General features: G+C 36.8%; 1 protein-coding gene across 2 annotated transcripts; it reads right to left on the reverse strand.

The window, feature by feature from the left end:
• Positions 1–292: 292 nt before the first annotated feature.
• On the reverse strand, positions 293–27,029 carry fbxo41 (F-box protein 41). 2 transcript variants are annotated; one of them, XM_077719326.1, is made up of 13 exons: positions 26,297–27,029; positions 24,768–24,997; positions 18,285–18,489; positions 14,760–14,833; positions 12,238–12,623; positions 10,215–10,453; positions 9,309–9,424; positions 8,973–9,125; positions 8,098–8,190; positions 7,887–8,005; positions 7,490–7,648; positions 6,361–6,476; positions 293–5,606 (listed from the first exon to the last, which is right to left on the reverse strand). In XM_077719326.1, exons 1-13 carry the CDS (start codon positions 26,843–26,845, stop codon positions 5,544–5,546), a joined length of 2,502 nt encoding a protein of 833 aa, XP_077575452.1. In that variant the 5' UTR covers positions 26,846–27,029; the 3' UTR covers positions 293–5,543. The 2 variants fall into 2 exon arrangements, with proteins under 2 accessions (XP_077575452.1, XP_077575451.1); XM_077719325.1 differs by having other exon boundaries at positions 8,098–8,193.

Genomic DNA, 27,029 nt, shown 5'->3' on the forward strand with positions numbered 1-27,029 from the left:
GACCATGTGTTGTTTTTAATAACTTTTTGGGTCCATAATCTAGGTCAGATTTTGGCAAACTACGGTCCGCGGGCCAGATCCGGCCCGCGAGGCCTTTTAATCCGGCCCACCTACGTTGTCCAAATGTTTTTTTTAAATTTATTTAACTTTCATTTTCTGAAAAATCAAAAATGCAAGCAAGGGCTTCAATAGCCTTATAATAAATTGTATTTTTTTTTTTTTGAATGAAGAAAGTTTTACTTTATATTACATTGATTTTTGGTAATATCATTAATTTATGAGGAGACAGATCCAGAAAAAAATATGAAGGCTTTATTGATGACAACAAATAAGATGAAACCAGTCTACTGACGAATGGCGCGATCATCGTCAATTTTTTTTCCTTCTGTTTTTATGTAAGACGTTCACATATGCTCTTACCATTTGAAATACACGTAAAAACAAACATAAGTCACACTTAATCACCTGGATAAGTGTTGAGGTAATATGCAAAATACGATTCCGATGAGTGGCAGAGTACAATCGCTCATATGTGATATACAAATATGTACAGTTTGTACAGTCTGACAGTAACATTGATGCGTGATGATGACATTTGGTTTGTCATTTAAATAGATGAAGAACTGGTTTGATATTGCAGAGGCAGAATCAGTGGATTAATTTGGCACCTACTTTCTGCTTCCAATGTCAAAGGACTCTTACTGTCGTATATGGTGTATGTAATGCAAAACCCAAATGGATGTTTTCATAAGAGAATATTGGAAATGAACCAAAAAAGCACTTGGCAAATGCAGGCTCGTATTATGAATGGCTTAATGGGCTGAAGATCGTCATTAAAAGAAAAGTGCATCTTATTGGAGTTAAATACTAAGAAACAGCCCAACATTTAAAAACAACACTCTTCATAAACATCTGTAATACATTTGTATGTATATATTTATATATACTATATGTCTATATCATTATTTTTTTTCTCTCACTAGTGGAACAACAGACAGCATCAACAAAAGAGCAATGTCATCAAACTGCAGGCAATTGAAGCTGTTCAACATCACATTTCTTGCTGTAGTAGCAGAACATTTAAAAGGCAACTTAATGATGCTTCAACACAAACATGCCAACATTAAACACGCATCGCTCTTTTTTACATATATATCTATATATCTATATAGATATATAGACATATTTATAGATATTCTATACATATAAAGAAATAAATAGCGGTGCTATCATTTTTATCCTCTTTAAATAATTCCCATCTCTCTGAATGGTGCACATTTAATATAAAGTATCTAAGACACAATTCCAAACACTGATATAGGTCATATAATTCTCTGATGTCTTTTGCTTGACTTGAAAATGCTCGCATAATGTAAACATCAGCATCTGACACTGCACAGCAATCACATTTTGCCAGTTTTCTGTCCCTTTTGTCATCAACTTTATGTACAGAGTAGTTGACCAAAGGCAGGATTGTCTAAAAATTGAGAAACAATGAATTTTGTGTCTATGAATATGTTTATATCATCAGTGTTGGTGTGGAATAACACAGAAACACTAGAAATCGTGTTTGATAGTACATCATTTCCCCTCTATGATTAACTATCCATAAATAAGATAAAAGAAAATTAGTTAAAATTTGTGAACAAATGAGTTACCTGCTCTGACAAACCTTTGACCTTTAACCCACTTCCGAGATCCAACGTCGCTGCTAACGAAAATTGCGTTATTTCCTCAAGTAGTGGCCTCCAATCAATGGAAAAAACATCTTATCAGATTAGTAGATAAAGCTGTGCGAAAGGGAATGTCATAGCATGATTAAACAATATTGATCCATGAATAAGGCGCACCGTCAGCTTTTGAAAAAAATGGAAGTCTTTGTGTTGTGCCTTATAGTGCAGAAAATACGGTCAGTATATGGTTTCAATAATAAATGTATTCATCTCTCTTCAATAATATTTACCTTTATTAGGGATTTGAGTGGGCTTAGTTCAACTAGTTTATGCTGGAAACGGGCTATTTCTTTGGACATTTTTCATCAGCCAGAATGATGATTATCAGCCAGTTTACCAGTAAAATATCAAACTGGTCATTAACCAAATGGGGGGGTTAATAATTACATTAAAATTCATTCTATCAGTACATTTTGTAGTACCATGAGAGTAATGTTACATTATATACATTAAGTTAGCACAATTTACTGGTAAAACTATCACTTTCCAGATATACTGTGCAATGCAATTATATTTTTTATATAAATATCTGATGATCAATACTTAAAAATAATCAAATAAATTATACAAGGCCTCACTCCGACTACTAACAACCTGATCCACTATTTGAGAAAATAGCAAAACACTTCAAATTGTCCCAACGCCACGCCCAGCAGAAATAAAGACTACCCGAAAGTTTGAAAAATGATGGCGCACTTAAAAACAGACATGCAGTGATTTAAAGATGGATTTCATTCTGCGTGCCAGCTAAAAATGAAGCAGAGTAATGCGCACTAAATGTGCCACCTAGAATTAAACGTTTCCTGCCCCCCTTAATGTGCCCTTCCTTTCACTATTCAGTGTCAAACGTGTGTGCTGAAAAGTGAATGTGAGTTGCTGTCAGAAGCTTTTGTTCCAAGGCGAGCCTCTCTAACTTGATATTGCACTTTGAGCAAATTGACGTTATTCAACGGATGTAGCAGCAGAAGACAAAGTCTTAACTTTTGGTCCTTAGTATACTCCACATAGGATGTACGGTATTTCTACTTTTAACTTTCGCATTCTTTAAACATTACTGATTCGAACAACAAGGTGTGTCAGTTCCACAGTTCCCTGTACATCCAATCATCCCTTTTATTTGCAGTATAAATTTGAAGTATTGCTAACCTTTGACCTTTAACTTCAATGTATTGACACTTTTCTACTGCAAGGTACCCACGCGTCTTTACGTCAGTTTAGTCGTCCTATCCAATGAATAACTGGGTTCTTATAGTGGGGGGAATTTTAAATTAAACTACAGTGATACCTCGACATACGAGCAATTTGAGATACTAGTTATTTGTTACTTTGTTAATAGATGGCAAATTACAACAAATAAAAATGTTTTTCCAATACAAGATCCTGTTTTTGGTGTTTTTTTCAGAGGGTTGGAACAAATTAATTTGTTTTTAGTTCATTTCTATGGGAAACGTTTGTTTGAGTTACGAAAAAAATCGACATACGAACTCAGTCCTGGAACGCATTAAGGTCGTATCTTGAGGTACCACTGTATTAAGATTATCCAAACCAACTTTGAGGTACACCCTGCACTCATTTGGGCACACAATGAGGATTGGATGTCTTCATTTAACGTAAAAGTGTGTGGAATGTGCAAAGAAACCCTGCAAGCACAAGGAGAAAATAGTAAAGCCACACAAGAAGGCCAGAACGCCCAACCATACAACTGTGAATTATAAGTGCTAAAGAGTTTTCCACTGCGCCACCTATATATTCTGTACATTATATTATTAACTCATTAATAACTTAATATTGTCTTGGGTAGAACGAAAATCCTGAGTAATCAGAATCATCACATTTTATGTGAAAACAAGCAACTAGGAGAAGTAATGTAGCAGAAATTCTAACTTTAACGACTTAAATGTAGCATTAGATCAATTGTGTTAGTCCACTGTTGTTCTCAGTGATGGGGGCAATGTTTCTAAAGCTACACCTGGTTAAAATGACGGTAACACTTTCTCCTATTAAGCACCTCAATGTTTCTAATATACTGTGAACATTTTCCAGTGACTTTTTCTTTGCACATTTACAACTATATTTAGCAACTCTTGGACAGAAAGTCTTTTTAAATGCTGTCTAATCTGTAAATATTTTTTGGTCTCCCACTACTCAGTTCATGTGGTCCTCATTTCCTAAAAAATAAGTTTCCCATTACAAATTGTTTCAACGTCTATTGCCAGCAAAAAATGAAACAATAAAAGTGGGGAAAAAGTGCTTTTTGTGTGAATTCCGAGAGATAAACATTCACACTATTGTGCTTACATTTACATATACTCTACATGTGCAGTATGTGTATATATGTATGTACACCCATTTCTTTAAAGGGCTTGTCCTCATTAACATGACAGGGGAGCTTGAGTATATCTCAGTTAACTTGATACTGCACCAATAAATTATTCAAATACTATATCCAGTTTGAATCGATATATGAATGATTTTAACAGTAACTTTTCGGTGATTGACTGGCGACCTATCCAGAATGGTGTCTACATTTGTTTGTCAGCTGGGATAACTCAGAATTTCACTAAGAAAAGCGATATAGAAATAATAATGTGGCTCTTAAAGAGCTAAATTACAACTCTTTATAAATAAATTTGTCTCTAGTAGATATCCAATCCATCTGAAATGAAATGGGTGTCTATCCCCGTCAATGGTAGTCTGTGAGTTAATATTTTTGGAATTTCTTAGCTAAATAAATGTCAAGAAGTTGATAGTTTGGCTACTAATTCTACACCTCTTCTATTCATAGTTATTTTTTTAGGGGGAGGGGGGGTCAAGGAAACATAATTCTTTGACTTTTTGACGTTTCTTTACAATTCTTTGACTTCTCTCACAATTCACACAAGTTCCCTTCACTCCAATTGGTTAACCCGCATGGCAGTTATCCACAATGCACTCCTAAACGCAATTATAAAATAGTTGATAATGTAAATATATGAAAACCCCAAACATTGTCAACATAAATAGAAAAACATCTGCTAAAATGGTAAGCACAACTTTCCATAAGCGCTTTTTCCCCCCTGTGCAACATTCTTACGCCGCTTGTTCATTTTATGTTGTTACTACACTCGAAACTTCTTATGTCAACCTTGAACCCTCTGAATTGTTGTCGCCATCAATCTGTACATGCAATTTGCAAAATCCCACAAAAACAAGTGACGCGAGGATGACTTAACACTGTAAGATGTCGGCACCTGCTCTTAGAACTGATCAGAATCTGCACATGGTGGTTATCACATGAACTATTCCCACGTCAATGGCACATCGGATTTAAAAAAGAAAAAAAAGAAAAGAATCTCACCGCAAGAGGACAGACACAAATGGCACCACTTTCCTGCATGCTGTTGTCTTTCTTTGCCTTTTTTTCCACAATCAGAGTCAATGTCAGGCCAGGAAGTAGATTCAGCACGCTTCTTGTGCAGGAAGCTAAAAGTTTAAGTTCAATTAAAATAAAAATGGCCTCAGTTGGGAGGTCACATTAAGCAGTGCATCTGGTACCAAGTGTTTTTAACAAGATCCTGTTTTAAGAGGCAACGTGATTCAAAAAGTGAGGAATCCAGCCTTTTTCCTCTTGTTTGGTGTTATGAAGAACCACTGTGAGACCACATCAAGTCCCAAATCGAGACCGCAGGGCAGTAGATGATTCCCCCCCATGTGTCTCCTTAAGCATGAATGTGCTTAGTGTTACGACAGTTGCAGCTAGGACACATGCACACGCGGTTTCCTTTTTACTTCAGCGATGGCGTCTCTAGACACAATCTGGAGAAAATGATGTTAGCACATACTGTCTGCCTTCACGTGGAGGATTTTGGAAAAGCCAGGTCTCTTCTTCAATGCCTGCAAGGGAAGAAGTTGTTAAAAAAACAAACATTAATGGAGATTTAATCAGCTTGATTATTTGGCCAGTATGTTCACAGACTTTAGGGAGACATTGCAATTTGTAGAGGGTGCATTTGTGATTAAAAAATAGATGCAAGTCTAACAGTTATTCATAATTTTGTGCGTATACATTTGTTCAGGTAGGTAGTGAGCAAAATGGCAATTTGTCACACCATAGAAAAAGTTGTTAATAACCATGATGAACTGGAATAAATAAAAATCTATTAAAGCTGTTCCTAAGTGGCATAGCACTAACTCATTCTAGTTGTCATGGTGATAAAATCCATAGTCACTATTAGACCATAAGTCCAAGAGTGTATGGGTGGCAAGAGGGGTTGCTTATAAAACTAAGACACCTGTGATTTTCCTTTTTTTGTGACTTGCCATTTTTACTTGATTTTTTTTAGTGATTTGCCATTTTTACTTGATTTTTTTTGTGTGATTTGCCATTTTTACTTGATTTTTTTTCGTGACTTGCCATTTTTACTTGATTTTCTTTAGTAACTTTCCATTTTTACTTGATTTTTTTTAGTGACTTGCCATTTTTACTTGATTTTTTTAGTGACTTGCCATTTTTACTTGATTCTTTTTAGTAACTTGCCATTTTTACTTGATTTTTTTAGTGATTTGCCATTTTACCTGATTTTTTTAGTGACTTGCCATTTTTACTTGATTCTTTTTAGTAACTTGCCATTTTTTACTTGATTGTTACCTGCAGTTTGTTAACCATCTCATCAAACAGTTTCCTGGCTTCAGGGCTGTTGGGGTCCTCAAAGTAGTCCTCAATACCAATCTGCACCACAACAGACTTTAGATTGCGGCACACACCTGCAAATTAATGGAAGGAAGTTTAATGAAATAAAAAAAGTTATTTGTTTTGACTTCAAATTAATTCTACTGGGGCCTAGTTTATTGCCAATTCACCAGTATTTTCTTCCCCCATGTCTAGGTGTTTTGTTATTTTACACGACTGATTTACTCTTGCTAAACAAGCTTTTTATTTCCTTTTGCTCAGCAAAACATTTGACCTGGTGACTGTGCCATGAATGCACTTTTTGCTCAGTTTCTTCCTTATTCTTGAGTCATGAATGCCTGACTGGGCCAAGTACTTCAATAATGACGTTGCACTGGGTTTTCGGGTGAGTTGTTGCTGCAGTCTTGTAAGTCATTTTTGTAGGGAAGTTTCATCGCTGTTGCATGTTTTTTTTTTTTTTTTTTTAAATTCGTCAATAATTGCTCTCAGCTTGGTTTGCTAATGACCGACTGGAGTTTTGAAATTCCGGCCCCTTTTTTTTCTCCTGCGGTCCTCCAGCCAATTCCATTTATCTTGATTGAATAGATTTTGTGGTAATTAGGCTTGGATGTGGTCTGTGAAATTGATCTGTGCTTTCCAAAATATGTGAGATGTCAGAGTAGATTGACATTTTCACACAGAAATGCGTAGTTTTGAATAATGTAAACACATTTTCGAATGTTCAACCAACTTGTTTCTTTTTAGTAATTTAAAAAAAAACTACTAGCAACTCGTGTTATCATTATATTTTTTAGTTTTTATTAACTTTTTATAGTATTTTATAATTATAAATGAATGAATAAATAAAGTGTTATTAACAATAAGAGCTGAAAACAGAGTGAAAACAGAAATGTTGATTTTTTTTCCCCTGTAGCTTTCATATTGCTCAAGTTTCAGTCAGTGTCACTAGATAGATAGTCTGTTTGCCCCTTTCAGTAAAAGTGCATTGGACATGTATCACCATCCATGGCAGCTAATGAGTTAAAAGATCACTTGAAAAGGATAAAGTAGGGAAAAACCCATTAAAAAACAGTCATTTGAAACTCACTATTGAAATGAAGCAGAGCTTTGGGGGTGACTGGCGTGGAAGAAAGCACCAGCATCTCCAGACCCTTGAGACCCTCCCTGCAGACCTCTGCTGCCACCTCCTGGTTAATTTCACTCACATGGTCCAACTCCAACACTTGGAGGCGCATGCAGTTTCTTGCTGGTGAAACAAACGCACACAAATGCGCATTAACTCTAAATCCTCCATTTTTACACCTGACAATTTTGTGGTGATAAAAGCTAGTTAGAAATTGTTTTCATCACAAACTACATTACATTTGTACTTTTTCAACCAGTACTTCTGCTTTTGTCAAAGTCTTTTTAAACACATGTATGAGTATTTTTTATCCAAATATAGAATGAGACAATAACCTTTTTTTAACAACATGAAAGGTTACCTAGTGAAGCCAGCCCCTGAATGCCACATCCAGCACCCCCAACACCCAGCGCACGCAGATGTGGCCAGCATCTCCCAATAGTCTGCAGGCATCTGTTGCTAAAGCGGGCTGGCTGTTGACTGAAGATGACAAAACCGCGACATCACTTCAGGTCATTTCAAACTGTTGTTAACTAATTGAAGCCCCCCCGGGAACTCTTTGCCATAAATACCATGGGTGTAGTGGTGCCACTTGCAGGGAGATAATGTCTCTACAGCCGGCTCCAAGGGCCCAAATTACTTCCTGTCCAACTGGGTCTGTAGCACTTCTGAAACAATAGGCATGCAATCATGCAACATGGAAGGAAATTTGACGCTTGAAGGGAAGATCATGAAGGATGAAACAAGTTTTTTTTTCTGATTTATAAATCACACTTTTTTCATTGTTTGGCCATTTCTGCAACTTCTACTCAAGAGGGACTTATTTTTCCTGACTATGTCCGCCAATAGCTTGTTATGTTGTGTTTTCTAGGCTATAAGTTTCCAAAAATAGTTAATTTGTTATGTTAACAGGTGGCTTTTTTGTCTGTCTTCCTCACTTATATTATTATTCAAACACTTAATGTTTGTGCTTGGATTCTGGGAAATAAAAACTGCCGCACAAACTACAAAATATAGTGCTGTGCAATTTATATATATTTTTTCCTATTCATTGTCCATTATTTGGCTAGTGCGACTTATACTCAGGTGCGACTTATACTCAAGTGCGACTTATACTCAGGTGTGACTTATACTCAGGTGTGACTTAAAGCACGAAAAATATGGTAATTGTTTCTCAAGCAAGTTTGTTTGTTCATGTGCATCCATCCCATTGCAAGGAGTTTTAACTAACAACATTTTATTTTGTCTGATGTGTAATTAGTGGAGAAAAAACGTTAACAAAGCCCAGTATTTCCAAGAAGTGAACGCGCACTCTGGAGCCAGACATTTTATCAATGAAAGCAAATTGAGGAGCGCCTGAGTTCATCAATTGATTTCCCTGTATCTAAATTCCTGTGCATGTGCACCTCACAAATGGGTTATTGACAGTTGCGGAATTGATGTGTACCTGTAAGTGACGGCTTGCAGAGCTCGACAATAGCAACTGGCCAGCCAAAGTGAGCGATCGGTCAGCAGATTGGGACAATGCGAGATCTTTAGAATTAGCAGATTACTTCCAGTGGCCTTCAGCAGGGCCTCCAGACCCTCCTCCAAACACCCACTGACATGGAGACATAAGGTTAGCAAGCATTGTGATAAAACACTCATAATTGTCATTCCCTAAACTGTGTTTGGTATCTTAAACTGTGTGGAAATGTGTTAAAATTGAAAATTAGAGCAATAATCTCTGTGTGCAGCTTTGAAATTCTACTATGGTGTGTTTTTTTTTCTTTCTATAGCTCACCGTGTACTTTTGAGGTACTCCTCTTTGGTTTCCTTCTTTCCGCGCTGTCGTGGTTTGAGGTTCTGCAGGATGAGCGAGTGCGTCTGAGTGCACCACTGAGACAATGTCCCAAGCAACTAAACCAAAGCAAAAAAATGAAACTTCAACACCTCAGAATTTTTCAGAATTTCACTTGAATATGAGACCAGTTAGCAGAATAATCTTGATGACACTCATTTTCTTTTGAGATAACTCATTCACTACTAAAGCCATATGAACAATATATATCATTTAACCACTGCGAAATAAAGAACACAAAAACTTTCTTATTATGAAAGATGGAATCTAATCTCTCTTTTTTAAGTTCTGTCTTTAAGTAACCATGCCACCCAAAATTCTGCGGCACTTGAGAGAATACATGTTTATTGGTGAATGAGTTAAGGAGGTAATTCATCTATTAAATTTAATATATAATAATAGCTGTCAGTATTTCTTTTAGTTACTAAAAAGAATCAAATGCCCAATAAAGGGTAAAAGGTCTTAAAATGTTAAATATTAAATGCACCAATTCTTTTCAAGCATTTTAACATCCAATCTGTTTTGAAGTGAGAGGGTTGGCAGCAAATGAAAGAATGTTCAATCTCTGCCACCCTGCCAGTTCAAAAGGACTGGCCAACTACTGGTGATAAAATCATTAAAAGAGATTTAATTTAATTTCCAAAAGCCCATTAATTAAAGAACTATCATAATCACTAGCACCAAAAAAGACAATACAGCAGGTATGGTGACCCTTTTTGTTGTGAAGTTTCAAACTATCCTAAATTTTTCCTCATATTTACTCAGTTTTCCCCCCAAATAGTTTGGTGCTAGCACGAAAATGTTTGGACACCCCCTCGCTAAAGGGGCAATACACAAAGTGCACATCACCTTGGAAGAAATGCGTGCATTCTCCAGCAGGACTCGGGTCCAAACGGCCGGGTGGCGGGCCACGAACCTCCAGTCTCGGCAGACTTCGGCAGCTCTAAGCAGCGTTTTTGTATCCAGGTAGGTGAAGATGCAAAATAAACCAGCGCGCATCTTCAGGATCTCTGGACTGATCACCTCATTGGATTTGGATGGGCTCTTCTCATGACGACACGGTTTGCTGTAGATAGCTTCACATCGACCTATGGATAAATGTACAATGAAAGTAATCATTTTTGGGATCTCCTGCAACATTTGAAGTTAACACACAACATCCGCAACACAATAGTACATTATTTTCCATGTGTCTGTGTATTTGGCGCATTTAATGCAGAGCACTGCTAATATTGATGGTTTTGTATGTATGCATATGTAGTAAGTAGTGTGGCTTGTCTTTGAGCTGCTGCGAAAATAATTTAATAAAGTGAGATGAACTGAATTGTGTGCAAGTTTCATTGTTATTCAATGATTACACTTTGGAATATGATTTTTGTTGTTTTAGGATTGACAGCTGTTTTTCATTCTTGTGTGCAGAATAAATACATTGTTATTTTTTTTCAATCAAGTCAAGTTTTGCAACAAAATCAAACTCAAACAATTTCGAAAAAAAAACAAAGCTCTTATGTAGTAATCTAATTAAGGAAGATGATCTTTAAAATCTCCAGACTACTGAGGGTCTTTGCGGTAACTTCAGTCTCAGACTGTAGAAGGTCCACATCTTGTGGACTTCCTGTCTTGCTCCAGATTTTTACCTAGGTCTACAATGTCTTGTGTGTCTTGCTACTGCAATCAAGACATTCCCATAATACGGGATGAAATAAAGTTCTAACCTAACCCAACCCAACTTAACCTATTAATTAATTGCAGACTTATTGTTACCATTTGTTGCCTAGTGAGTAGTTTGTGCGATATTTCTGATAAAGTAGTTGCAAGTAAATGTTGACGAATTAGAATGCAATGACGGAGATACCTTTAGTTTAGATTAAAAACTGAATATACCATTTGTGACAGCAGTTCTAGAACTGCTTTAAATAATTTTATTCATTTCATTGGCCAGTGTGTTGCAAGTAGCAGATTGAGCTGCATTTGTAACGGCTGTACACACACGGTGTGTCTATAGGTGTGAAGGTATTCATTTGCAGTGTGATTCTAACAGATTTGGTTGTGTGAGTGTGTAGTTTGCAAAAAGGAGCAAAAATAAACATCAGCGTTGATGGGACATCGCTTGGAAGTGACTCATCTCGGTCTTTGGCCTCCAAGGCCGTCTGCTCCAAGCCATCAGGCCTGCAAACCAATGTTGACACGCTCACTTCCTCACATATATAAATATAGCTAACGTCTGATAAACTGTGACAGAGGGACACCAGGATGACATAGTGTCATAGTCCTATACCGTCGCTCATTCTAGTTCACAGTATTCACAACCAACCATCCAGATTGACTCTACCACTCTGTGGAGATGTGTTATACTGAAGATTTTCAGTAGATGTCACTGTGTCTTTAAATAGGATGTGCATTTATTTACGTTTCGCAAATATGACTCAACTGCATTGAGGGAGTATGTACAGTGCAAATAATGTTTTGAATAGCATATTGTGAGATATATATATATACACACACACGCATACACATATATACAGTCCATATATATATTGTGCTTGGGTTGGGAATTAATTGGGAAATTCTAATGATGAATTCCTAACTATAAGGTTCCATTAGAGCAGGGGTGGGGAATCTATGGCTCGGGAGCCATAAGTGGCTCTTCTGATGGGTGCATATGGTTCTCCACTAACCTGTGAGGAAAACTATGGTCCCGACACTATGTCTAGCGCTACTTTAATCATGAATTATTTTTGTAATTGGACCTTGAGATAGACTTTTGTGCTTTAAAAGAGTTGAAATGTTAAGATATGGATTGTTTATGGCTCTTTCTGTCAAAAAGGTTCCCAACCCCTGCATTCAAGTGTTGCCCCCAGAGAGCCATTACCTGCATTAGCTCGATAGCCAGATCGCCCATGGTAAGGATAGGGAGCGCTAGACTGCTGCACTTCGGCCACTGCCCTCCTCTCCTGCTCCCACATGTCCAATTCAGACTCGGTGGTCCGAGAGCCCACGTCAGACACGTCTCCCTCCTCGCCCTCGGTGCTGTTCCTGTAAGGCCGCCGTTGCCAGTTCTGAATGGCCTGTTTGCGCAGACCCCAGTTCCTTCCCCCTCCGCCGCATCCCGGCGAGCGCTCGTATGCCGCCTCATTTAGTCGGCACTGCATGTGGTAGTACTGAGCCTCGGGACAATCTTCCAAGGGGTGCATCTCGATACTGTCGCTGTCGTATCCGCCGGAACCTTGTGATACCGATTTGATCCGGCCCGATGCACTACAATAACAATAAATAGGGAGAGGGGAGAAATAACATTAGGGAAGAAACATTTTTTTGTGTCGTCTTATAGTGTTTGTTTTCATATACATTTTCAGTGTGGAATCCAAAAGTCTTTCTCATGTGAAGTTTTTAACTGTAGGATGCTGTTGTGGTTGTTTTTTTATTATTACGGAAGATGCTTTTTATTACAAATCTGGTTAAAAAAAATAAACAAATATTGCTACATGGTGAACTTTGAAACAAACTCCTTATTGAATATTATGTTTGGCTCCTAGATATGTGTGTCATAAGAATGTTAAAATGTAAAATGTTATGCTCTATAACTATTTCTAGACTGTTCAACCTGCATTTAATACGCCAACATTAAAAAGCCATCCTATTGACTTATTATTTGCTCATAGAAAAAAAAAGCGACTAATCAGCATGCAAATTTTACTTTCAAATTGCATAGAAATGTAGTAACACAACTCAAAAGTCTTTCTAATTGCTTCCTAGTGTAATCACAGTGGAGATAAATCTATATATATATAAAAGGAATTGGCCCCTTACAGTCAATTTGACACTGTCAATGAGATAAAGAACCTTAAAATGACCCAAAACTAATAGGAAGTAGCCTGAAAATGAACCAAAATCAGCAGAAAGCAACATATGAACAGAAAGTAGCTTGGAAATTCCCCAAAAGTGACCTGACAGTACCCTAAAATGGCAAAGAAGTGATGCAAAATGAATATTTTGCCTGCCATTGATTCGAATTAACTAACGTCGAAATGAACTGGACGTCTAAGCATCGCCAATGGCGGCCAGTAAGTCAACTTTTTTGTCCAGGAATAAACTGGTCCGGCCCACCTGAGTTCTTAGTTAGGATGAATCTGGCCCGCTAACTCTTCCGTGTGACACCCCTTTTATAATTCAAAATTGGGCACAGCCAATAATTAAAGGGGCAAAAATAGCAATCCCGTGTGTTGTGAAAATGACGCAAACCATCTTATGTCGCTTGTATAAATATCTGCTGAGGTCACAGAACATTTGCAGGACTAGAAGCTCATCACTGAGACAGAAGGCTGTCGGACCTCCGAGTGTGTGTCGACGTGACTAACTAACTGGTGGCCGGGGAAGTGCGTGACGTCCCGACAGGAAGCATTTGCACCCCACCTGGCCTCTCGGTTGGACACCACGCAGCGACTGGATGGCAATGTGTGAAACAGCAGAGTAGACTACCAAGATATCAGTTTGTACAGCTATGAGAAGATGACAGGTGTTATTGAGACGGATAGAGCGCGGCATTTCCTCGTAAACCACAGATGGAGTTTCACAAGGGAAGAAAAAGTGACATGCACTCACTCTTTCTGACATCACATTTGCTCCATATAGAAAACAGGAATCTATACTTAAAAGTCAGATAGTTTCTACTAACTATTTAAAAACTGCAAGAGACTTATGTAATTGAAGATTAATGATTCTTTATCAGGTCTAATGGACCTTGCCTGCAATAATTAAAATTTCTACTTTTTTCACTATTTTTATTGCTTTAATATACAATATGAGTCTCGAACCAATTGGGTCCTATGTTACAATATTTTGCAGGCCCCCATTAGAAATCTAACTCTACTATTATAGTGTTGGGCGGTAAAAAAAACACATAAAATAAATGAATTAAATGAAGGATCAATTTTAGGGGGATATACATTATTAATAGAAACAAATTTAAAAAAAATACTTTGAAAATCACATTAAAATATATTTTTAAAAATTACATTCATTTTAAAATATGAAAATTGCAAAAATATAATTAAAACAAAATCAAATTTAAGTAAATAAAAAAAGAACAAGAAATTCTGGGGAGGTTTATCCAGTGTGAATATTATTTTATGAATTTTGCTTATAGCAATAGACCTCCCATCCATTTCAACAGGGAAAGCGATTTTTATATCATATTTACCTCTTTTACTAACTCCCGCAATACATATTTTCCTGCCTGCGATGGCAGTGAGTTAAACTAACGACAAATTTCGAATAGTTCTCCCTAAAACGATTAAAGCCACTCATAAAAAAATATGACACCATCTTATTTAAAGGTTGGAGTAGAGTAAAAGCCCCCCTTGGAGAAAAATACACAACTAAGCTGCAACGTACCCCGTGCTGGGAGAGGAACGTCTTTCAGATGCTTGATAGATGCCTCTTGTGCTTCCAGAGATGCTGGAGTTTCTCTGCAGATAAACATCAAAATGCTCAATATGAGGAAAACAACAAAAAAATAAAGTTATATTAATAACACAGCAGGCTGTACTTGTCCATGTCGACCTGTGCCCATGCGTGCGGGCTGTGTGTGGGGGCGAGAGACACCTTTTATGATCCTGCTGTGTCTCTAATTGCTCCCCAAGTGGCTCAAAGGCTTAAAATTCAACTAAATATGGGTAAAAAACAGACTTTTTTGCATGATAACAAAGAGTTGACTCATTTGTAGTCTTCTCAATAACCGAACCGATGTTTAATGTATAACAAACCCAAAATATATGTCAATTTGCATACTAAAAGCGAGAGATTCCTTATGTCATTAAATGTGAACTTGATCCTTGGATGAGAATTGACCTGAAGACGGCCGTTTAGGAGCATGAGTGCAAAAGGTTTCATCATGAAGTGATTTTTTTAAAGCATGTGAATGCAATTTGACCTTCACTCTTGTTTGCCTTAAGCTGTTGTTGTGTTGCTGGGGCTTTTGGATTCAGATCTTAAGTACAGTACGTAAATGTGATGAACTGCCAACTACTATGTGTGAGTATTACAAAACAAGAAAAAATGCATATCTGAATGTAAAAAATGAAGCTTTTGTTGTATGCAGAACATATGAAAAGCAGACTTGAGGGTCTGACATGGTGAAAGTGCACGTTGTTACTGAATCTGAAGAAAGCCATCAAAAAAGTCCTCCTTCAAAGATGATCACTAACCTTTGACTGAGCTTATTATAGTAGAACTCCACTGTATCATAGTAGGAAAGCACTCAAGAAAGTTGTTGACATCAGCCAACAAAAAGGTTAAGTGTGTAATAAAGTAACATGTAATCAGCTCATTCTGATTGTCAAACGTTTAGCAGCAAGTAGCTCCTTCAAAAATAAAGTAGCACAGGAAAAAGCCACCAGTGCGCTATATAATGCCATGCACTTTATAGTGCAGAAAATACGGCACTTTGCATTCCAGGTACTATAATGAATGACATAAAATGAATGAGTGTAGTATAATCCAGTCCAAGTGTTATTCTAAAGGAGTATTCATTCATTCATTTTCCAATTTCAGATTATTTATCAATAAGTAAGTCTTTGACTGCCATTGACGACAATGTACATCCTGTCTATTTGAATTGATTGGACCTCTACTTGTGATAAACTCATTTAATTTATCATCATCAATGTCCCTGAGCCAAAGTATTGATGCAAAGAAACTTCACCACTAAAGTGTACTGTACTGAAAAGAAAAATATAATGTAATGGAAGTGTCTCAATTCAGAGTCTGCAGACAACAAAGTCTACATTTGAAGGTCAATAATGTCACAGCACAAGTGTTGCTACCGTCCATTCAAATCCAAAAGTTGGCTCCAAAGCCATGTTCCTTCCTTTTCAGTCATTTTCAGAAGATACACCACGAATATCCTTCATGCAATCTCAAGCTTTGCGTTTTGCTGAAAGAGATAATCTTAAATGAATCCATTTAGTATGGAAAAGATGTATAAATAAATGTACTAACGATTTCAATTCAACATACATTTTGACTGTAGTGTTGTATCTACTCAAATATTTAACTAAAAGTTACAAATGACATTTATCTTGCACTATTATAGTTATATTCTCGTGTAAAGTCACAATCTTATTCCCATAGAATTAGTTTATCCTTGTATAATTATGATTGTTTTCCTCCTGTTATTAAGTGTTATTCTATTTTTAAAGGGGTAATATTAATTTTATTCATGTAAAATTATGCAATCAAAATGTATGTTCTGTTAAATATGACTTTTTTTTGAAAAATGTGTAACTTTATTTCGGAAAAGTCAGAGCCAGAGCGTCATCTGTGTGTGGGTGTGTGTCGCTTGGTGACTTCTCTGGGCTTCCCTTCACACAGGAACGAGATGCCAACTAATTCATGACTCAATTTTTCTTTTTTATATCAGATGTCTTCATAACACTTGAGGTACTTCCATGTTTTTTCTTTCTTTCTATAAATAGCAAAGCCATGGAATAGAAGTAAAAACTTGACCTTGAATATGTCTGCCTCTTAAGGAAAAAACTAATTCCCTTTAACATTAATAAGCAGTTTTTTTAAATTGCCTTTTTCCATGTGTTATTTTATATATATATATATATATATATATATATATATATATATATATATATATATATATATATATATACATATACATATATATATATATATATATATATATATATATATATATATATATATATATATATATATATATATATATATATATATATATATATATATATATATATATATATATATATATATATATATATATATATATATATATATATATATATATATATATATATATATATATATATATATATATATATATATATATATATATATATATATATAAAATGGTATCACTTACTGAGTCATTAATAGGATTTGCGTTAAGCATTTCACGCATGAATTATGTTTTTTTTTCGAACCCCTAAAGGGAACTCGTTCAATGAACTGACTCAATGAATAAAAATGTTAATTTGCCCCCTCCCATTTGAATTTCATTCATTTAATTTGTATTAACATTCTATTAATTTACCATATTAAGGCTAAACCGGCACAGAAAATGAAAAAAAAAAGATTAAAATTGAGGGTATTTTTTGGTTGAAAGTACCAGTAATATCCCAGGTCTGACACAGACCCTCCTACCCTCACTTGTTCCACCACGCAGTGATAAAAAAAAATAAAAAAAACTGATCACAATTTTCCATAGGTGGATACATCCAATTCCTCCTGTCAAATTTTAACACAGTGGGAATTCTATAACGCAGTGCATCACATTGAAACTCACATTACAACCTTCAATTGGAAGTAAGAAGTGGTTTCCACAGAAACACATCCATCTGTACAACAGAGCAGGTGGCCTCTTTCTCTTCAAAGATTCTGGATGATAAGATAAATAAGTGACATGCTGTTGGGTTTTAAACACTACGGGATAGACAATGTTTTTTTTCCTGGTGGCATTACATGTTCGAATTTGATATAGATATGATTTGTTTTTTTCTTCGTGGCAGTTTTGTGTCACATTATGATGACTATAAAAAAATGAAATGAACCTATTAGTTAAAAATGGTAACTCATCGGTCTACTTTCTAATATACGATTAGATGACGTCAATTTTTATTCCCATAAACACAGTGGGTTAAGTCACTTTTTATGAAATCATTCATTTTTAATCTGATCCAAATCTAGAAAACAGGTCGAATTGGACTTTTAAAAAAATAAATAAAAAAGCGATATATTAAATAGAAGCATTTAAAATGTAGTGGACAAAAATAACATGAAATTGTGTATGAAATGGATATATTTTCACAAGATATTCAACCCTCTTTGAGGCACACAACCTAACCACTACAACACAACACTGGTCAGGTGTAAGAACCGTTACGCTCTGCTTACCTGGCGTCCGTTGCCCTTGCCCTGAAGACTGCAGCGTCCCAGACTTCCGTTGGGCGTGGTGCCGCAGCTGCTGATGATTTGCAGCTGCTTTTCGGCGCGGTCGGCACGGTCCAGCAGTTCCTCGATAAACTGCTGCAGGCGAACTTTGGCGTTGGCCTCGCGAGCCGCAGTCTCTTGCAGGAACTGATCGATCTGTGCCACCTCCCTAAAAGAAGAAGCCAGAGGAAAAGCATTTTTAACCAAACTTTCGTATTCCTGATTTTCTGTATTTCTTAAATATAAAGCAAATTGCAGCCAATGTACTTGGGTACAATTTCTTATATGGCAATGATAAAATTATAGGGGTAACTCTACTTACAAATGATTCAACAAAGACATTTTTCAGGATACAAAACACTTTGATATGTACATTATTGCGCCAAGATACAATGATTTGTATTTTTTAATTTTCACCATCATGGAAATACAACATATAACAATATCAAGAAAATGCAGCAATGCGTTCCATCAACTTCACCTTCTGATGACATCATGCAAGGTGTATTCACTGGTTATAATCCTACTTTTAGCAACATCCACACTACATAGCAACTCTTTACAGTCAGGGTGCCATTGCGTACCCATCAACCCTTCCGCAAGTGAATGCACATTGAGAAAATGGCCACATGACACCATTTGAGTGACAATAGAGTGATTTGACGTAGACCAACCCCTTCAGCGATTGCATGTTTGAACTGAGGTGCTGTCGGTTTTGTTTTTGTTTGGTTTGTTTGTGCCGCATCATTTTAATGGCTTAATAAAAGATTTTCTTATAATTTTGGTCTTTTTATTCCTATACAGATGCATTTGTATACACATTACATAAAGATTTAGTATATTTTTATAATTTTTAAAGGGTTTATATTAGTAGTATTAAAGATTGTGGAAGAAATTCTTCTAATTCGATGTTATGATGTGCCTCTACTTTGGAAAAAAATCCAAGGTAAGAAAAAACTAGGTAATTCATTATTTAAGTAGAAATACCGCTGTACATTTTATGGACAAAAATATGAGCAATGAGGTAAGTGATTTCCACTATGAACAAGAAGTGTGTTTGTGTGAGTAACCAGAGTTCACAACAAATAGTTTGGCAGCTAGCAATAGTGAACAGTCTTTCAAAAAAGCGTTATGCTGTTGATGAGACCTCTTTTGAGAAATTTCCTGCCATACAAAACATAAAACAAAGAGAATGGAATTGTGTAGTTAAAGCAAACACATGATAGATTCCATAGGCACACGGAATAATCGCATCTACAGTGTTACAACAGTCATCAGTCTACTATCATTTTGTTATGTCCTCACCTTTGGCATAGAAAGGCAAAATCTTTCAACTTAATTCATTCCTCTTTCTCATTAGTCTAAAAACAGAAAACCTGCAAGAATAGTTATGTCTGAAAAGAGAGAGAATGCTGTTGTGGGAGAATTGCACTACTATTTTTCTTTCTTGAAATTAGGACACTGTGAGCTAAAAATACTGTGCCGCCGGGATCTGTTAAATTCTCTTTTGTTGCTCTAAAATGAGTCCTCCAGATAAAATTGATAAAATGGGCGACGATAAAGTCAAGGAAGCCACAAGTGAATGTGCCGATAATTGCCGATTTTTGTTATTTACTTAGTCTATCTGCATAAAACAATAGAATCGTGCTGTTTGTCAATTATTTGAGCCAAATGAAAGAATGTTTTCATATCTATAGTCTGTAAAACACTTATACGAGACAACAATGGGTGATTTGAATTTATGGTCCTAACGATCCAATATGTTTTGTAAGTCAACATTATAAAGAACTGTGAAATTGGGAATTTTTCATGGAATCATTAATGGAAATAAATTGGAATTTATTCCAAAACTGGTAGTGAATAAATAAGATGATTGATTATTTATAAATGTCAACAATAATTACTGATCAAATATAATTTACAACAGTCAATCAGTGCAATACAATAAAAATCTAAAATATATCAGGGTTCAAATGTACCGCGATAGCCCGGTATATTCATAATTATTTTGGAGGAACTACATAATATGTTCTCATTTCTTTAATAATAGCTGAGAGAGAAAAATCAGGGTCAAAGTATCGATCTGTTTATGTCCATAGATTATACCGATCTATTTTTATTCTGATCTGTTCACAAATTATGGAGGAGTAGCCATTTTACGAAACTAAAGAAGAAGAAAGTGGAGGTGGAGAAGATGAAGTTGCCAAAGAAAATCACGAAGAAGAAAGTGGGTGAATTTTTAATCCATCTCTCTTGGCAGTTTAAAAAGTATACTGTAGGCGTATAAAAAAAAAAAAGTTCCATTTTATAAGGATATTCTATTCTTGAATTGATCATGCTTACTGCATACATTATTGTACTTAGGTAAGATTTTTTTAGTATCACTAGTGGGACTATTATGCACAAAATGATAACAATAGTGTAATGATGAGTATTTGTGAAATTAGGCAAAACATTTATGTTTTTGCTGTAATACTTTTCAACAAAGAGTTTACAGTTTAAAGTTAACTTATTGGCTATCATTAAAGACATTTGAGCTAGGAAAATATCTTAATATATCTCTTTTCAGTCCTGGAAGCAGAATAACAAAACTGAAAATAATTTATTGCAAAGAAGATCAAGGAAGGACACAAACATATGAAATCGTATCACCTTAGACATAAAACCTCAAGGTGAAATGCGATTATATGGACAATGCGGTTGAGGAACCGTTTGTCAGAGTCCAGAAATCGTTTAGAAGGCTGTTCTAACTGAAAACAGCTTTTTGTCTGTAAAAATACTGGTAAGAATGAAGATGCAATTGTCAAAAAAAAGTGATGTAAAAGCTTAGGCCTTGAGAGGCTTTCATTTGTAATCCATGCTCTTACTGTACAGTGTAGACACCTGGCTGTAACTGAATAATAAAGCATGTGATCTTCTGAAGGAGAGTCTCTTTTTGAATGTTAATCAAGATGCTTTCAACAGTTGGCGCCAACGCTTTTTTTTTGCGACTTCACCTAGACGCCTTATGAATATTTAACAGAGCAGATGATTGACTGAAAGGGCCTAAATAAGAGATGAAGCAGTGTGAAAATGAGCTTTGTTTGCCACAATGTTGTTTAATGCCAATCTCATCCGCAATGTACATGGTTGACCAATGGTCACTTAACCAGTAAACTGAAATGGCAAAAAAAACAACCCTATGTGTGAAAAGATAAGCAGATATCCATGTTGAAATGCTGACTTTCCATAATTTCATACTGTACTTTTTTAATGTTAACTTAGAATTGCAAAATAAGCCTATTTGTGGAAGTACTACTCCCTATTTAATCAAGTATAATGTCTATGCATGCAAAGTATTTTCCTCAACTGATCACATGTTTTGCCTTCATTCCAAACTAATGCATTTGCAGATACCAGCCTGGTCCTTTTTTTTTTCCTTTTTACACAGACTCTGAACAACGCATAATTCAGCCTTAAGCCTGTTTGTCACATTTATGAAGAGCAAGTGTCCTGCTGTCGCCTAGCAACTCACATTTTTAGCATTTCTCACCTCTGATGGTCCAGTAGGATTTTGTTCAAGCACTATTACATGCAATGGTGTTAAAAAGGCACAGTTTGTCCTCTAAGGAACGCTTAGTCATGGACTCGGTCAAATGTGCACCACTAGTGATGATCTTCTTCCATCTTTGCAGAGCTGCTCTGTATTTTAGTATGAATGATCTTTAGTGTATGGCTGCCAGCTTCACCCCAGAGAGAAATAGAAAAGGAAACTGTGCACACACGGAGAGGCAAATTGAGCGAAATAAATCTTGCCTGCTTTGTACTGGCATGGATGATTGTTCCTTATTTTGGAGCTCAGCAGGAGGGGAAGGTGTACCATGATAAATGGAGAATACTATGGGGTCATAGTCAAATATGAACCTTTTGGTATTTAATGGGTCAAGTAGACAAATATCGATATGTTTATTTAGTCATTCATTAATTTTCTGAACCACTTATCCGCACAAGGGGTGCTGGAGTCCATCCCAGCTGACTTTGGGCACCAGGCGGTTGACACCCTGAATTGGTGGCTAGCCAATTGCAGGGTACAAGAACACAGACAACCATTTACGCTCACATTCATAGCTAGGGGCAATATAGGGTGTCCAATGAAACTACTGTGCATGTATATGGAATGTGGGAGGAAACCGGAGTACCCAGAAAAAACCCACACAGACCCGTGGAAAACATGCAAACTCCACTCAGATGGACCGATCTGGATTTGAACCCAATTCTCCTCACGGTGAGGCCGACCAAACTGCCATGCAAGTTTTTGGAATGTGGGAGGAAACCGGAGTATCCGGAAAAAAACCCACACAAACCTGGGTTGGAACATGCAAACTCCATACAGGAGGATCAGCCTGGGATTGTACCCAGAACCGCGAGGCAGAGGTGCTAACCACTCATCCACCCGGCCACCTGCCATATTTATTCATTTAAATAAATGAATAAATGTGTGCATTTTAATAAATGCACACATTTTTGGGGAGGTTTCCTCAGTTAGGTCTTTGTAAAGGAGTCCATATTGACATTAACACTTGGAGGAAAAAATACTTCAATTTTCCAAGTCTGTATTTTTGGGGAAAATCATATAAACATGAAATTTCCATACATTGTCGAGATTTGAGACAAAAAAAAAAACGTCCTAGTGTGGTGGGTGTGGACAGTGCATATTGCATATTAAAGTCAGTATCCTTTAAAGGACTCAAAATGTTTTGCTTTGACTTTTTATGTGTGCATGTTTTGAGGGATGCTATTTTAGTCGTGTAGCAGATGGCATGGGTGTTTGGTTTTTATTAGATATAAGCTAATTCTTACTCCCCAGTTCAGTAAAGGAGAGAAATAAGGACACAAAGATGATTTGTTATTTATAGCTTTCACACCTTGGTGACCTTTTCCACCTCAAGACAGGGTTTTTAAAGTGTTATTTGTTATCTGTACTTCACAAATTTTAACAACTAAAAGTTCCACATAATAGACCAAGTTGTTTTCCCAGTGCCATACAGCTAAGATGCTATTAAATCTAAATTTATCAATGTGTTGCATGACCCTTGAGGTTGTCTGGTTGCAGCCTGAAAAAAACAAAACATTCATTTTCTTTCTAACCATGATCAGCTAATTTTAAAAGAGTTCAAAGACAAATGGATCTTTTTTTTGTTAAAGCTTTTAGGGCACTAAAGTCATACTTTTGCATTCACCTTGAAAAATGTTTTCAGTTTTTAGGGGTAAGTTCATACATGCTTCATCATTGGCTTGGATACAATGAGGAAGGTTCACTTGATATGTTTTTTTGCAGGCTTAAGTGTTCACAACTAAAGATTTTGGCTTATGTTTTTTTTAATTTTGTTGGGTACCATTAACGGCGGTAGACGTCCAATCCATTTTCTCTAGGAATGTTGAAAGACCGAATTTTCCCTCCCAGTCAAAATGGATTGGACATCCAATGTGAAGTAAGTGAAATGAATATATAAATGAGTTTATAAATGAATTTGTCTTCTCTCACCATCAAAAGGTATGCATCGAGTTAAATACTATGAAAAACATTTTAGACTTTTTCTTATGGCAGAAAACAGTGAACATTTTTGACTTTGTCAACTTTTGATGCAATTCATATAGTCTGCAGAAGGTCCCCAACTTGTGGAGGTCCTGTCTGTGGCTCCAGTTTCTTACCTAGGTCTACAATGTCTTGTGTGTCTTGTCTGTCTTGCTGTATTGCAACCAATACACTTCTCGAATACGGGATCAAATAAAGTAATAATCTAATCTAATCTAATATACATTATTATACAGGATACAGGATAATTTCAGATCAAGATATGATTATTTCTGAGACCAAAATTATAATGCAAAACATATTTAAGTGAATAGAAATGCAATGAATACATGGTCAAATACACCAAAATGCATTCCAAAAAACAAGCTTAAATATGCCTTGTGGATATTTTAAATGCTAAACTTTGCCCACAACTCTGCAAAACTAGGCCAGGTCACTCGACATATGTCTATTTAGAATCTGCTATTTCAGAAAACACCTTAAGACCTTGTAAGTCTGTACTTTTAGCCTATACTAGACACGTGTGATCAACTTTTTAGCAAGACCAGGATGACCTTGGCAATAATGATGTCTTAAAAGAATTGGCCTGACTTACAATATTTGCTCTGCTAATGGAATGTTTGATGAATTTTAATTTCCAACAGTGAGAGCGGGCTGCAGAAAATCAATTTACTAATGAATTTCCGATATAAAAAGATTGGCAAAAATGTTGAAGCTGTAACACAAAAAGCAACACTGCTGGAAGCAAAAATGAATTATGATTTGCCATCAAACACATGTGATGTGTTCAAAAAACACCTCATCCTGAGCTTTTATATGGTTGTTTGGATGAAATCATTGCATTGTTTTGTATGAGGAATGGTAAGACTTACTGCTGTTTGTGGTTGAGCTCCGCTTCCTTGTTCACCAGGTCCTGTTTTAGGTTGGCCAGCATTTCCACCGAAACGTCTACCTGCCGGGAGAGTTCCAAGGCCTTGTCCTCTAGCTCTTGTTTCTCCTGGCTTAGGCGCTCGCTCTCGTGCTTGGCCCGCTCCAGCTCAGAACTTTTTCTCTCCAGCTCGGCCTGGAGACGGCCTACGCGGGCCGCTATTTTTTGCTCCACCTACAAAACGACAGATATTTGGATGTGAAATCAATGCAGTTTACTCAGTGTTGAGGATTACTTTTAAAAAAAGCATGCATATTGTAAGTATATATCTTATGGTAATATAAATTTCGAAAACAATTGTTTCTTCTGTGATGTTATAATTGTCGACATTTAAAAAAATTCTGTGTTAATACACTGGGTCTACGTGAGTTTGGTTTTCAATTAAGCAAGACTATTCTGTACATTATTGATTGAAGTAGATGAACTGTCAGTTAGGATAGCAAAACACTTGTAATAATACAGGGGGAGCAATTTGAAATAATTAAAAAATATTTTTAGTGAGCTGTTTAGGCTCATTGAAACAAAAACTGCCATAATTGCTTCTGGGTTTTTTTTCATGCACAGGCAGTTATTTTCTCTATAACCTATTTCATTACTATGCTTTAATTACTCATACTTGCATATAAAGAGTCCTAACCATTGACACAACAAAAAAAAAGTGTTAAACACTGCAGTCATGTGTGTTCTTGTTTGTTGTATTTTATATTATATAAATATTTTTCACAGTAATTTTAAGATATTATTTGTAAAGAAATTGCTAATCCTATAATCAAATCAAAACTTGATGTGATGTGTAGTACTCTCTATTTTCGATTTCTGCTACTACACTTACATAATTTATTGAATTGAAACAAGTTGACATGTTGGACGTAAAATTATGTTCCAGAGAGGAAGAGGACAGTGTTGTATCAAAAACTACCAAACACTCTTGCCAGTAGCACCGATGTCACATCACAGATCTGTAAATTTAGTCTTTTTAGTCAGTAAAAAACATTGCATAAGACATTGCATTAACCACCATCGAAATACTAGTACTTTTAAATTAAAGGTATAAGCACAAGGTAAAGTGGGAGGAAGACAGGCACGGGAAAGGTGGACTTGATATTCATGTACTACCAAAAAAATTACAAAAAATAATAAAGTAAGAACAAAGAGGAAGACCAAACTTACAGAGGTCAAACACGAGAAGCACGATTAGACCTGGACATGACAAAGGCAGACTAACACTGATAAAGTACATAGAAAGACAGAAAGGGGTTGAGGAGACAATGAGAAACAAGTGTATGACTGGAGAGGCAACAAATAGGAAAAGACACAAGGGCAGGCAACAAAAGGTGAAATCAATAGGTAATCAGACGAACAAGTTACACATGGGGAAAAAGCCAAGAATATTAAAAACAACAACAAAACTACATAGAAACCACAAAGGAACTCAAACTTAACATAATTAGTATAATATCTGATCCTATTTACCTCTTCTGAAAGTTTCTCCATCCTCTCATCCAGGTCAAGACGTTCGAACGCACGTGCCTTCAACCTGGCGAGGCCTTCTTCATAAGCCGCCTCCACTGCACTGGCGGCAACGTTAGCTGCTACGGCCACTGCTGTACTGGGGTTCCCATAGGGGCCGGGGTCTGTGGATGTCATGGCCGTCTTCATCAAAATCCCCCCCAGAGGAAACTCCACATTGGGGATGTACCTGGCCGAAGCGCTGCCGCTCGCCGGCGTCAAACTCAGGTCGTCCGCGCACTGAAGCTCGCGGCAGGGGAAGCGCCGTTCTTTCAAAGCCGACGATTGGAGCGCCTCAAAGGGTTCGTTATTGTTGGGGGGCGGCACCAGGGCTCCCTCCGTCACGAGGGGCAGCAGGGCGGCGGCGTCGCACACGCTGTTGGACTTGGAGAGAACGTAGAGGGTCTCGTACGTGTGGTTGTACTCCAGATGGGCGCGCAGGGACGACAGACTTCGGAAGCGCTTGTGCTCCCCACAGCGAGGACAGCGGTACGGCAGGTCCAGAGAGGCCATGCCGTGCAAGGATCTGCGGGGAGAGGGGGACGGCGCTCACGCAACCGGACCCTGGAGCCTGTGGCTCAAGAACCCATCGGATCCTTGCATGGTGATAACAATATCCCTCGGATAGCAGGGCGAAGACGGAGGCTTAGAAGTTCACATAGTGGCAACTCTCACTTGGTCTTGTCACGTCATCTTC

The sequence above is a fragment of the Stigmatopora nigra genome, chromosome 6, assembly GCF_051989575.1.
Source record: "Stigmatopora nigra isolate UIUO_SnigA chromosome 6, RoL_Snig_1.1, whole genome shotgun sequence".
NCBI lineage: Eukaryota > Metazoa > Chordata > Actinopteri > Syngnathiformes > Syngnathidae > Stigmatopora > Stigmatopora nigra.

Coding starts and splice junctions, on each gene's coding strand:
- fbxo41 (XM_077719325.1), bottom strand. CDS start 26,845: ATGGCCTCTCTGGACCTGCCGTACCGCTGTCCTCGCTGTGGGGAGCAC. Junction 24,998..26,296: donor TGGAGAAACTTTCAGAAGAG/GTAAATAGGATC, acceptor GTCGTTTTGTAG/GTGGAGCAAAAAATAGCGGC. Junction 9,425..10,214: donor ATGCACGCATTTCTTCCAAG/GTGATGTGCACT, acceptor GCTTTGGTTTAG/TTGCTTGGGACATTGTCTCA.